The following is a 14638-nucleotide window of genomic DNA, read 5'->3' as shown; positions in this document are numbered from 1 at the left end:
ATTATATAGTTGGTTAAAATTCTATTATTTAAATAAAAATATTTTTATTATTTTGAACAATAAATTGAGTTGGCACGATGTTAAAAATAAGTCAAAATCCACTCAACGTAGGCTAGACTAACCTAGTTGTACAGATCCTCGACACATTAATACTTCTAATTTAGTTGTTTAGTTTAAATTTTTATATTTTATATACTAATTTTTTAATAAAATATTTTGGTAGAAAATAATAAAATATCATAAATATATATATATCAAGTATCTATGAATATATTTATATGGAAATATAAATTTTAAAATAATTAAGTATAATTATGAATTTCAATTCTTATATTTTACAAAAACTAAGAAGCTGCTCACTATATTATAATTTATTAAAATTAATCAGCTAATTTAGTCATTAGTAAACAGATGAACTTTAGCTATTTTTGCTAATACATTCCATATAAATTAGAGAACTGTTGGTTCTACTACATAAATTATTAAGCTGTTGATTTTAAGTTTTGCGATTAATAGTGTTATCCAATTGGATTAACTTTCTCGTAAATTATGAAAATAGCTCAATGCCTTCTAAACAATTAACCGGAAAAAGTCCGGTGGCTCAGTTGTTTCCGTACAGACTTTGCATGGGCAACATCTGCAACACCAGAATCAATCAGACATAATAAATACATTAACATCAACAACAAGCTACTCCACAAGCGTAGTTAAGAATGCAGGGAAGGAAAAGAGCAAACTTGTAAAGATTTTGCCCCTTCAAGCGACTTGGATGATCCGGTGCTTCAACACCATGAAGGGGACAAACAACATTACGTTTTCACCGTGGAAAAGAGATAATGAAGTTATAAGCCTGTCTTACAGTTGCTTCAACGTGCAGCTTTTCGATCGCTTCAGTTCCCATGGCGGTAAACAGCCTTTATAGTGAGAGTGCAAAAAGAGTGAAGACATTGATACTTCCCTCTGAGGTATTGAGATCGACGATAGGCAACTGAACGCACTTCTCAGCCTCTTCTTTTCATTATCAGCTTGGAAGTTGGGATCATGGCGGACCGCAGTAGCTTTGAGTGCCTCCGGAAGTATGCAGTTACATAATGAACCTACAAAGAAGATAAATGGGCGTTGAAGTAGCGTTCAGTACTTCAGTGCGTGTCTTAAAGCATCGGAAGTGAAGTTAGGGACAGTGATGAACTAAATGACATCGATACTTAGGAATCCAAGAAAAGCTAGACCTAAAAGAACTTTAAGCTCAATAAAGCACATATGGGCTATAATACCAATTCTTGCAAGTCGATTGACCCATTTTGGCATCCGGTTCCCGGTTAACTTGTAACATATATCCTCGCAGAAATGGTTGCAGTTCTTAAAAATCAAGTGGTATGTATCACCATTGTAACTCCCAGATTGCCGTTCTATGAACTCTCTTAGCTGGGCAGGGTCCAAGCATGTAATCCCCATGAAAATTGATTTCCTAAACTTGAAGCCAGGGCACCGTCGAGGTTCGACCTCAAAGACACCGCTTGTTGGGTAGTCATGAGCTCCAAAGGCATACTCTACACCATGAACTGTAAAGCAATGCAATGAACTGTCAAATGTGCTTCGATTTTCATGAAAATTGCTCTCAAGGAAAGAAACTCATCTAACCTTCCACTCCAGAGTGAAATATACCAAGACCTGCCCAATAAACATAGCCATTAGCATTTGTCAAGTCATAGACATTTAGGTAAACCGGAGCTTCACACGAACTGCAGCCCGCGGACTTTACTTTCGGAAACATGCAAAAGTTAGCGGCTGGATTCCGAGACCGAAGAGGCTTAATCGAGTGACTGCCGTTCTTTGGTTTCATCATCAATGATACCGGAAAAACTCAGTTAATACCTATCTCCAGCCTGCGAAAGATCAATATAGGATCACACATATATTATGCACAGATAGTTACACATTTGCAAAAGGGAATTTAGTTCATAAAATTCAGTCTCGTTGTAGAATACTTGTTCAATAGGATCCAATAATCTCTCATCGAGATATTAAAACTATGTTGCACAAACTTTTTATTTTTCTTGAAGTATTCGTGTCCAACATTCATATCCAGCATATGGATACGGAAATATGCTTTCAAGGATCCTTAAAATACCTGAAAATCCTTACAAAATTCAAATTATAGACTCATATCCGACACTCACACCCAAGTCCCAGCAACGTAGTATTAAAATACTTAGTTGAATGCAGCAACCAAAATAATTATTAGTCTAAAAATATATATACAATCCCCAAGTTAGAAACCCAGACTCCTTAGCAAATTAGACATGTCAATTTTGACTGGAACCTGAAAACCTGAATTGATAAACTTGAATCCGACCTTGACACTACTTGATTTGATCATGACAAGCCAGCAACTCAAATCAGAATTGACCTGAACTTAAAATGATGTAATAATAGAGTAATCTACCAAGTAAACTTACATAAAGTTACACTGAGGAGCAGTGTAGGTATAGTTCCAGGTAAAGATGCCAAAAGAAATCAACAACTGCAAAAAAGGAACATGAGAAAGTGAGCCAAACCCATGTAAGAAAACATCCAAAATAAGCACACATTGTAGGGGAAAAAATGTACCAAATTGAACACAATGATATCATGGGGCTCTCACCCATCAGTGGCCAAAATGCAGGGCAAAGATATTGTGATTTCCCAGAGTTAAAGAAAGGAGCTGAGAGTGAAGGAGCCTGTGCTATGGCTGATAGCCTGAAAACCCACACATTTGACTCTGTTTGTTCTGCTTTTTGTTTTGTTTGTCTGTTCCTTTTTTTACTGACAACAATGAAAGCTGGAGCTGGAGTAAAGAATCAAGCTCTTCTTTCTTGGAAGACTGATTGAGAATTATAATTATATTAAGTAAAGAACAAAGGGTTAATTTAACTGTAAGTCCTTAAACATGCTTAAATTCTAAATTAGTCACCAAACTTTGAAATATCAAATCAAACTGTAAACATGTATGTACTTATATACTGTTTAAATATGATATGTTAAAATAAAAGAAATACTCCTCTTATATTTTAATAATATTGTCTAATTTTAACACGTTACATTTTATCCATCTATAGAATAGATATACATGTGTTACAACAATTTGATTCACGTATTTTAAAAATGTTTCACATCATATTCAAATTGATATTTAACATCTGAACTGATGGTTAGGTTGACGAAAGAACATTATTGATATAATATTGATTCTCTAAGGACTTAATTATAATGTTTTGAAGCTTTAAAACCAATTGAAAATTTCAAAAATAGTTTAGGATTGTTTGACGTAATTAATCCCAAAAGTTAACAGTAAACTTGTAGTAAAATCATGTTTTGTTAAAGACAGGAAAAGGAAAAGTTAAAAAGAAAAATGTGGGACTGGTATGCTTAATTGCTTATTGACTCACTTTAGACTTCAAAAATTAATAAAGAAAAGAGAATATAAAAGAAAAAAATCTGTACAAATTATTTATTTATTGGGGGTAATTATTACTATTTAAATAAATTATTTGAAATAATAGGAAAAATATTAAAATTTAAATAGTATTAAAAACTATTTTATATGAGATGATCATGTATGTTAATTAAAATATATTTAATTTTTATTAATATTTTAATAAAAATATAAATATATATTAAAAATTATTTAATGTGTGATAAAATTATTAAAGTTAAGAAAGTATTGTAAAAAATAATATATATTTTTAATTTTCATGTAAAATTTATAAATATACTAAAATTTAAATAGCATTAAATTCTTTTTGTACTAATAATATATATAAGTTATAAAATAAATAAATTTATATAAAGTTTAAGCAAAAATTAATAATATAAGTTCTATATTAGAAAATTATTTAATTTCAGTCAAATAATGCTTAAATAAATTAAAATATTATATAAAATATAAAATTTAGACACTATTCAGACAATCATTATAATTTTAATAAATTATTTAAAATATTTAAATTTGGTGGATTATTTTCAACTTTAACTATAGTTGATGATATCGTTTAAATATATATATATAATATTTATATTTAAAAGATATTTTTATAAAATTTTTAAAAAAATAGATTATTATATATGATCGCTAGTTGTGATTATATTATTTTACGATTTATGATAAGATTTTATTTTTAAATTTAAATTATAATTTAATGCGTAATGTTTAAATATATTTATTATTTAAAATATTATTACTAAAGAAAATTATATTTAAAATTTAATTTAAAAGACGAGACTCACTTTAAATGTAATTAAAAATTAAATATTTTAGAACATTAAAAACTATCTTACAACTGAAAATTTTTATATATATTTTCGTACCTTCTTTTATATAATATATATGATATATATATATATATATATATATATATATATATATATATATTTTCTCATAATAAAAGTTTTGATCAAATTCAGAATTGAGTTGAATCGAATTTTATTTTAGAGAATAAACTATCTTAAATCTTTATTTATCTTATTATATAAAGTATTTGATTGAGTTAGTGTTACAAATTATAAAACACTAACTCGATTAATAAAAGACTAAAATCAATATTTTTAAAAAGTAAAAATATATTTATAAAATATATTTACCCTTTTATATTTTAAAATTTTAAACTCAAAATAATTTGAAAAAAACCTAATAGAATTTAAATTTAAGATACTTAAAAAAGACTTCATTAAAATTTTAAAAAATTAAATTGTAAACTGGCACAATTATATATATATAATTTCTTTTAACTGTTGGTCAACTGTTCCCCACTTCCCCTACTGTTTTAAGTTGCAAGATTATGTTCTCCTTTCCTTGTGACATGCCACCTTTTATTTTATCAAAAAGAGAAAGAGACTAAATTACTATCTAGTTTAATCATTTAATTTAAAAATAATTAAAAGTAACACGGAAAATTTATAGTTACGATAATACATCATCTAGATTAGAGGTGATCATAGGCCTAATTAGACTTAAGCATGATATTGATTGCTTTATGTTTGTCCAAGTTTTGCTCAATTTCAAATATAAGCCTAAAATTTTATTCAAATTCACTCATGTTTACAAAAGATTAATCTAAACTCATTTTAAGCCCACACATTTTATTTTTTTAATATTTAATAATTTTATATAATTTTAGTTATTAAATTTTTTATATAATCATCTTAACATTATTTTAATGTTTATATTAGAGTAATATTATATATTTAGTATAATTTTTTAATGTATTCTAAATTACATAATATATAAAAATAACACAATATATAGTATTATAAACTTAAAGCTGTAATATTCAAGTCCGAAACCAACTCATATTTTAAATAGGCTTAATAGTTTTGCCCAAACTTATTTTTTCGAGTCTAATATTTTTGTTTAAACTCTTCTAAATTTCGAACAAGCCTTCAAGTCTAAATAGATAGCTTAATCTATGAACAGGTCTAATCTAAATTTATTCTTGAGTCATTCAATCTGATTCATTAAGTGTGACCAATGTAGTTCAATTTGGAATAATATTTTTAAGTTTAATTTTGTTATTAATGAATCTATTTTAATTTAGTCATTTTAATATAAAATAAATATTAAAATTATATATAAATTTTAAAAATTCACTTTGATAATAATTATTTTTGTAATGTGTAAAAATAAATACAAATATTTAATTTTATATTAAACTGATAGAATTATTTATGTATATAATATATATTCGTAAGCTAATTGAATAATAGTTTTCATATATAATACATATTTAATTTTAAGAAAAACTAGACGGAGAAGATTTACCTATAGTATTTTTTAACAAAAAATAAAATAAAATAAACAACACCAAGGCAAAAACAATGTTTTTCATTAGTTCTTTCTTACACGTTTCTGTTCACCAGGTCACAGTTTTTAAACTGCTTCCTCTCTACTTTCCGTCCTCTTTTCCGATCTCCAAAATTTATTTTAATCTGTTCTTCTTCTTTTTTTCTTTTTCTTTTTTTAATTTCTCGAAACCCCTTTTTTCTCGATTATGTTTAAATGTAAGTTGTTATTCCACTTCCTCAAGCGGTTCCCTTCCCTATCAAACAATTTACTTTTCTTTTTCTTTTCTTTTCTTTTTTTTGTTTACTGATTGAGTTTTCTTCGTTTTCAGAGATCAATGGATTTCGCCAAGCTAAAGCGGATGTTGTATTACTGGATTCATCAAGTACGTGATGTCTGATGTTGGGTTTTTCTTTTCTTTTGAAAATGTTTCACTCTTGAATTTTCAGTAAATAATTTATATGCAATAATTACTCGTGGATTGTTGAATACCCAATACTTTCTAATTGTTTAATGTTATGAATTGTTTACGTTGGATGGGATTTTAGCTCTGCTCGGACTGACTGTAAGTGTCCAATGGGGTATGGTGTTTATACTAGTTTGGAGTTAGGAGTTTGGGGACGGTTCAGGGCCATAAGACCGAATAGTGTTGGAAGTATGGTGGAAAAGGGTTGAAGTTTGTAGGAGAAGATGGGTTCTTTTTGGTGTTCATGAAATCCCAAAAATGGGGTTCTTCCATGTTGGAAAGTGAGAGAAGGGTGGGTCCTCTCTTTCTTTAAGTGCGCCTCTTGCTATTATGCCTTATTACTTATAGGTGGCGATATGGTATATGGAGGATGTGATAGATGAGACTTAGAGGTATTTATGTATAAACATATGGTTAGATTTCTTAAAGTTTTTCCGAGGATTTCTAGAGTTCATATCCCTATATCCATGGGTTGGAAGAATAAAGAGACCGAATAATTTAGTGAATTAATATTTTTTTTCAGTGGAATTTAATTTTAAACTAAGGGTTTTAAAGATTACTAGTGATGGATTTGCTGTTGAATTATCATGGCTGATGTGGTGAGTGAAGTTTATCTCTTTGAATTAAATTAGATTTTCATTTTGGGTTTAAGGTTTTGTGCAGATTGTGAATATCCTACTTCGGTTAACCTGGCATCTCTTACATGTTACTATCCACTTATTCTACTTTGCGATCAATATTGCAAATGCGCTCGAAAGCCATCTTATATCCAAGGGATTACTTAGGAGATACAAATCCCTCCATATATCCAAGCTTCAGTATCTGGCTATTGTGATAGAAAGCGAAGATTGCCGAACTTCGAATGTTATCGAGCTTTTGCAATGGCTGGCAGATCTTGGTGTCAAACATGTTTGCCTTTATGATAAGGAAGGTAAGAATTCTGGATTCAAACTGTTGCTAGATTGATTGGGTGAAGATGTATCCGCATTTTTTGTGGTATTGGATACTGGTTTTTCTGTTGTAGGAATACTGAAGAAATCAAAGGACTTCATCTTGGAGAAGTTCGATGGTGCAACATTGTTTCAGGTACTATCCTTTCTGCTTGTGGCCGAATTAGAGTTTTTCATAGTTCACCGTGACTAGATTACGTCATATACTCGGATAGAAATTGGCTAAAAGGCTGTCAGTAGCCAAAATCAAACTATCATGTGGCTCTGCATCGAATTTGATCTTTTATAATTTAAGGCTCTTTATGGTAGTATGCAATCAAAATATTGTATTTACATTACTAAACCTTGAGACTCCTATAAAAAGTATGATACAATGTATTGGTCTCATTCTCGACTGCTTGTACATGTTTTATTTTGTTTTGTTTTTTCACAAAACCTTAGTGTATGGAGCTATTCTATGCACCATATCTCCGCTTAGGGTCCAATTATGTGTTGAGTCATTGGATTATTTTTGTGACGTAAATTGATACAAGTAGAACGGTATCGAATGTGCTAAACTACTAGCAAACTTTTGCTCAGGAAAATGATGTGCTACTAGATCAACCACTTATGACTCTGGAGTTTGCATCGTTTTCCGATGGGAAAGAAGCGGTGGCAAAAGCAGCTAATGTGCTTTTTATGAAGTACTTGAAATCAGGTTCCACCAGCTCATATCAGGGAGAGCAAATCTTCACCGAGTCTCAAATGGGGGAGGCACTCAAAACCGTTGGTTTGTGTTACTTGTCTGATCTACTCGGTATTCATTATCACCAGTCTTGCTTGCTATGTTAATTTGACTTTTGGTAATTGATTTCTCTTCAAGTAGGCGGCAACGGGCCAGAACCTGATCTTTTATTAGTATATGGACCTGCCAGGTGCCACTTAGGTTTCCCTGCCTGGAGAATTCGATATACCGAGATTCAGTGAGTATTCTCTTGACCTAAATTCTTCAGAATCAAGGAAAATACCTTGTTGTTTCGTCATCTGCCAAAGGTGATAATTCGGGATTCTGATGAAAGACTTTACAACTTTCTAAATGGTCCATTCTTCTGTATACCACACAGCAAAAGCTAATTCACGCTTAGAGAATTTTCAAAATTCTGTCTTGAGTGCTGATTGCCGATGTAGTGTTTGCGTAGATTCCACTTTGTTAAGAGCTGAAAGTTAACAGTAACCGCCATACTTTAGACCCTTTTTTCGTGTGAATAAATCTGCTATAATGCACTGAGTTATGTATTTCTTGTCATTCTCTTTTGCAGACATATGGGACCCTTGAAGTCTATGAAATATGGGTCACTAATTAAGGCAATTTACAAATTCACAATGGTGCAGCAAAACCACGGTAAGTAGTTTAGCATTTGACTTGCACTCCCTGTTTTTCTCAAGTACCAATATGCAAGTTAAAGTTTGGAAAAAGAACGAACCAAAATGTTTTTGATAGTAAAAGAAGAAAGGAAAGGGAAGGCAATGGAGTGGGGCAGGACGGGGGTAGATATTGCCAAATCTACCACCGCTCCACTATTGGCATGTTTTGCCCCCCGCTTCGGTGAGTGTTTAAAATTGATTGTTGCTACCAATTCCATGGATTTTGGTTACATCTATAACCACTCCACCCCATCCATTTGATTTATTAGCTCTTTCTAAAAAATTTTGTGTGCATTTGACAGAGAAAAATTTATAAATATTTCACTTAAATATTTTAAATTTTATTGTATAGGGTAAGCTAATTGATAGAAATACTCCATACCCGTCTTAAAAAAAGAAACAAAAAAGTTTTAAAATCCATTGGAGAGTTGGGGTTTTCCCATCCCTGCTGCTACTATCTGTAAAGCTCCAAGTTTGTTTCTCTCTGTTCTATCATAATCTGCTTCACAGGTAGTGTTGTTCAAGAACTAACCTAGTTGTCCTTTTATTTAATTAATAACTGAGCTATTCAAATCAATCTAATGATATGATTTTGTGTTGATGAAACTGGTAAGAGGTTCTTGGTAATGTTTTTTGGCAAATAAATGTGATTAAAAAACAATTTACATAATGGTGAATCTGATCCTGAATTTTTCATATTCCGACAGGCAAATGAGAGGCTGCAATTGAAGATCATTTTCCTAGACAAATTGAGCCATAAACTATATATAGAATAAGTTTTACTGTTTCAAGTTTGGTCAGCATTAACTTAAACATGATCTATATACAACATAAATAGCTGATAATTTTCTTGATGCAGTAAAGGATTTTCTCCAGAGTTATTTATTTGTAGAATCATCAGTGTTTGTTAGTTACAGTAGAACTTTTATTATTATTATTATTATTATTATTATTATGGCCCAATCTGGTGATTCTATTTATGGAAAAACTGTGAACTTGAGAAATATCAAGTGGAAATCAAATGAAACCTTCATTCATGGAGGTTAATAAGGCAAAAAGAAAATATATGTGACCTAAGATTCTTCCATTTTGGTTTTTCATATTTTATAATTTAGTCTAAACCAACCAGTGAAGAATTAAGCAACAATTTTCAGTCATCCTTTAATTGTGATATTAGTGAAGAGAAAACTAAAGAAAATCATTGACCATCAACAGAGATTAGGAACAATCAGGAGCAGATCATATCTCAGTTTAGCACTAATTAGTGACTAACATATTGCACATATATTTTATCAAACATTCCCTCAACATATGAATTTCCAGGGTTTATATAGTGATTGCTTTGAGAAAATTAAAAAAGTGTCTTCTTAACGGTTTGTAAAAGTGTTGACTCATATTTTTGGTTAAAAATATTTAATGGTGATTGTATAAATGACTTAATTTGAATGATGTAATTTAATGATCTAAAATGTAAATTACCCTATATTTTTATTAGTATTTAATTTTTTTCCAGATATAAAATATTTACTTTATGTTATAAAAATAAAATTTATTATAAGTTAAATAAATTTATTCAATTTTATTAGAATAATTAGGATTTTAATGGAAAATTTATTAATTGTTCAATGAATGAGAACATATAATTTGAGAAAAAAAACACCCGTTATCGACAGTGAAGGACAAGCTCCATCAACACAACAAAGGCTTCAGCTTTAGTATGAAAAGAACATTATGGTACGCTAACAACTAGCTCTGTCACAACTCAAATACGACATATCTGGAGTGATTGCAAGCATTTAACACGACAAGAAAATCAACTCAGATGGTCCAAAGCGATAGACAAAATCCGCAATAGAACTAAATATTCACCAAATTAGAGAGGACGACAACAAAGCCATCTCTAAAATCATTTGCAGAAGTAAGACTACATGCATAAGCAAGATTAAAAAACTTGTACAAAATAAGATAAAAATTTTCAAAAGTGAAGTATTATTAAACAATGTAAAATAAACAAAAAAAAAACATATAATACTTAAAACAACACGGTCCAAATAGACTCATAAAATTATTTATTATTATAAAATATTCTCAAAATAGATATAAATTAAAAAGTCAATGAAAAGCCACCATTCTGAGTATTTACGACCAACCCACCTTCCAAGAGAAATTGTTAGTGGTCGGTAGAGGTTTAGCTACAACAGGTTTCATTATCTATCATTCATAACTTGTTAAGATAGTGAATATATCCCTAAAATGAAGGCGGAGTGAACAAGGAGAACAAAGAAAGAGAGGGTTAGTGGGAGGAAGGTAGAAAAAGATGAATAAAAATAACTTGAAAGCTAACACTATCACTGGACAAAACAAGAAAGAAAAGAAAAGAAAAATTAGAATTTTTTTTTGAAAAATTAAGATTTTTAAATTTGTGAATTACACACTTGAACCAAAATTGATTTGAATAATATGATTGGAATTAATTTTTTATTTTATTGTTGAGACTTATTCATCGATTTTTCTTATTGTAAGTTAATATTAGATATTAAACACCTTATTAAGTTTACATCATAAATCAATTCAGTTTAATGACGAAAATTTGAACCTTAATCATGGATGTAATTACGAGCTACCCACGGTTGACTTCAGCTTCTAAAAGGCATGATAAATAAACATAAATGATCTCAAGTGTCAATAGGCCCAATACCATTACCATTATACAGTCCATTGTAGCTTCTCGGAATGTTTTTTCACAATGGTTCTGTTTGGCAATTAGCTAATAGTTGATTGCAGTGATTGGTTTGACCAACTGATTCTATTAACTGTTTATTTAAAAGTATTTGGTAAAACTTAGTTGATAGTTGAAAGTTGATATGTATAAAATGACAAATAAGGGCATGATAAATTTTATTGTTAAGTATTTATTTATTTATAATACTTTAGTCTTTATTGGCTTTTTTACCCTAATAATACTAAAAAAAAATTAAATATCAAAATGATACCTCATGACATTATTTACCAAAATGGTATGAAATGAACAATGTCGAGGGGTGGTGCCTCACAAAATGGCGGCATCACCTATTTTTTCTGAACCCACAACTTTTTTTAAAAAAAATAATATTTAAATGGTGGAGAGGTCTTTACAGCGGCATCGATATGATTCAACGAGATAAACAATGTCAAAATATGGGTTTTATACGGGTAAAAAAATAATTTTTTAATCGATGGAAGATGGTTCATTAGAGACCCCCGTGACCGGACAATCATGAGGGATCTCTTTTCTAATTCTCACTCACGGGACCCCAAACTCCATTTTCATTCCCCTCCCCTCCGGTTATTCCTATATAAAACAAGATGGGATGGATTGGGGACCAATTATTGTTTGAGGAAGGAAAAAAAAATTGTTAAGGTTGAAAAGAAGAGGAGACAGAAGGTGTGTTTAGGGTTTTAATTTTTTGTAGTATTATTTATTTGTATGTTTGTCACTTAATTAGTATAAAAACTAAATAAATACTGAAATGATATATTTGAGAATTTTTTTGTATTATTATTTATCTGTATGCTTCTTACTTAATTATTATAAAAATTAATTAAATATTAAAATGGTATGTTTGAGGTTTTTAGGGTTTTTTTAATTTTTACTTATTTGAGTTTTGCAGCATTAATTTTATGTATTTTAAATATTTTTGTGTTGAAAACTTATTGTGTGATGTTATTTGAATGCATTAGAGATATATATTGAAAGAAATATATTTAAAGATATATTGTTTGAGATATATGTTATTTGATGTTAATTTTTATGTATAATAAAATAATAATTTTGATCTATATAATAATTTTTTTGTGAAAAAATAATTTATTATTTTTGGGAGAAAAGTTTGAGTTGAAAGGAATTATCAGTAAATAGGTATGTGTTTATATATTATTTTGAAATTTTGATTTATATATGTACATCTACATGCTTTGCATTTGTAATTAATTTATTGTTATTATTAAGATAAAAAGTTGTTTCAGAATAAACAATTTTAAGTTCTTTATTAAAAAAAAACTATATATGTACATGCATGCTCTTGTATGCATTTTTGTGATATATCATCTTTATATATTCGTTGTTAATGAGTGAAAATGTTTTTTTTTATGTAATTAGAGATTCTAACTAATTTTATGTTGGTTGTTAAATTACAAATAAATTATAAATGGTAGAAAATGTTTTTCGTTATTTGTATATTGTTTATCTGTTTAGTTGATGATTAAATTTTATTTTTAAAACTGCAGATATCCAAATGGGTTCTTTGATTAGAGAAGACAATCACACACCAAATATGATTAATAAGCTGGTAAAAGAATTGTTATTTATTATTCACGGGTCCCCTTATAAAGTTGCATGTCATTTTTTATTTAATTAGGAGATTTTAACTAATGTGGTATTTTAATATGGTTAATGTGAGTACCGTGTGTCGAGGGTTCGTGTCAACGGTTTGAACTATCGGCCAGGTGAACGTATTATGCTATACTTGGAGGAATTTGAATTCGGATCAATAGCATTGATCTGCATGTTCAATTTGATGGTTGACTTGATATTTGCTTTGGTTGAGCAGTGGTGCCCGAAGACCCACACATTTCATTTACCCTGTTGGGAGTGCACCATCACTCTGAAAGATGTGGAACTATAATTCGGGCTCTCAATCGACAGTAGTGCGGTCACAGGTATGAGTAAAGTGTCTAAACCGGTGACACTTTGTTGTCACTTACTAGGATGCTCGTCTGATGATGCTGGAGATGATTTTACGAGTTTGAGATTTTCATGGTTGAATGCAAATTTCGAAACTTTACCAAGTAGTGCCGAAACTTTACCAAATAGTGCCACTGAGCAGGAGATGATGTGTGCTGCTTGAGCATATATCATGCATATGATAGAAGGTATATTCATGCCAGATGCAAATAAAAATAAGGTCCACTTGATGTATTTGCCACTGTTATCTAATTTGATGCCCACTTGTTTGTATAGTTATGGCTCAACAATATTAGCAACATTGTATCGTGAGCTTTGTCGGGCAACAAAGCACGTAACACAAGACATAGGCGGGTGCCTGATATTGTTGCAGTCCTAGGCATTGTACAAGATGTCATTTTTGGCATCAGTTAGTCACCAAACTCATGTCTTCCCATTTGTAAATAGGTAATAAAATTGTAGCATTACATAAAGAATTTTGTTTTGTTTTATGAAAATTTGTTCTAACAAGTTTAATTTTGTTGTAGATGGTATACTTGTCCGGGTATCTAGATGTCTTATACGCTTGCGATTTACCGATAGATGATTAAAACACACGCCGAGGAAGGGGTAAATTTTCCTAATATTCATGTCAGATAATTACTTTATTTATGTTATTTGACTCCTGTTATTATGACCATATTATTAATTGCACAGTTCGTCTAGATGTCATATTTCGCCCCAGACATTGCGGTTGTTATTCCTCCATCTACTTGTATCCACTCACACTTGTGGTGCACTAACGCATCCTTGTTGAATTTCTCAATAGTAGAGTGGTACAACAGGGATCAAGTTCTGCGACAGTTCAGGTGCAAACAAGATGATCCGAATGTTCTACAGAATTTTGACAGTGTCCATGGAATTAACAAAAGGGGGAAAGAATAAAATAATTAGGTGTACCGCCCCTCACCCGTATTCAACACCGAAATAGGGTTACGGAGCATTACTGAACTTATAACACATTTATACATACTTTTCACATACATTTAAATCAATTCATACAATCATTATTCAATCTCAATCAATTTGTCCCTAATACGAGCTTACGAGGCCCTAAACATGCTTTGGGAATAGTTTGGGACTAAATCGATAACATAAGAAACTTTTACGAAACTTTGAAATTTTTTCTTCAAATAGGGGACACACGCTCGTATGGCCAGGCAGTGTATCTCACACGGCTACCAGACATGCCCGTGTCACAGGCCGTGTGGACATTCGAAATGGGAGCACATGGTCGT

The 14638-nt window shown here is 30.3% G+C and overlaps 2 protein-coding genes and 1 long non-coding RNA gene across 5 annotated transcripts; 2 read left to right on the top strand and 1 right to left on the bottom strand.

The window, feature by feature from the left end:
• Positions 1-547: 547 nt before the first annotated feature.
• On the bottom strand, positions 548-2852 carry LOC108463254 (deSI-like protein At4g17486). Of its 2 annotated transcripts, none has more exons than XM_017763200.2 (5): positions 2611-2852; positions 2460-2524; positions 1642-1886; positions 1275-1562; positions 548-1097 (listed from the first exon to the last, which is right to left on the bottom strand). In XM_017763200.2, exons 3-5 carry the CDS (start codon positions 1844-1846, stop codon positions 856-858), a joined length of 735 nt encoding a protein of 244 aa, XP_017618689.1. In that variant the 5' UTR covers positions 1847-1886; positions 2460-2524; positions 2611-2852; the 3' UTR covers positions 548-855. The 2 variants fall into 2 exon arrangements, with proteins under 2 accessions (XP_017618689.1, XP_017618690.1); XM_017763201.2 differs by having other exon boundaries at positions 2645-2852.
• Positions 2853-5800: 2948 nt separating this feature from the next.
• LOC108461676 (uncharacterized) lies at positions 5801-9532 on the top strand. 2 transcript variants are annotated; one of them, XM_017761580.2, is made up of 8 exons: positions 5801-6036; positions 6150-6203; positions 6948-7215; positions 7309-7370; positions 7814-8003; positions 8097-8196; positions 8533-8615; positions 9346-9532. In XM_017761580.2, the coding sequence occupies exons 1-8, from the start codon at positions 5854-5856 to the stop codon at positions 9351-9353; spliced, it is 948 nt and encodes a 315-aa protein (XP_017617069.1). In that variant the 5' UTR covers positions 5801-5853; the 3' UTR covers positions 9354-9532. The 2 variants fall into 2 exon arrangements, with proteins under 2 accessions (XP_017617069.1, XP_017617070.1); XM_017761581.2 differs by having other exon boundaries at positions 5806-6036; positions 8100-8196.
• Positions 9533-13109: 3577 nt separating this feature from the next.
• Positions 13110-13837, top strand: LOC128286597 (uncharacterized). Its single transcript, XR_008277209.1, has 2 exons — positions 13110-13549; positions 13638-13837. It is a non-coding gene; the product is annotated as an uncharacterized LOC128286597 (long non-coding RNA).
• The last annotated feature ends 801 nt before the right edge of the window (positions 13838-14638 follow it).

This window comes from Gossypium arboreum, chromosome 13, assembly GCF_025698485.1.
Source record: "Gossypium arboreum isolate Shixiya-1 chromosome 13, ASM2569848v2, whole genome shotgun sequence".
NCBI lineage: Eukaryota > Viridiplantae > Streptophyta > Magnoliopsida > Malvales > Malvaceae > Gossypium > Gossypium arboreum.
Note: the sequence above shows the minus strand (reverse complement) of the source record. Positions and strands in the feature narration are given on the sequence as shown.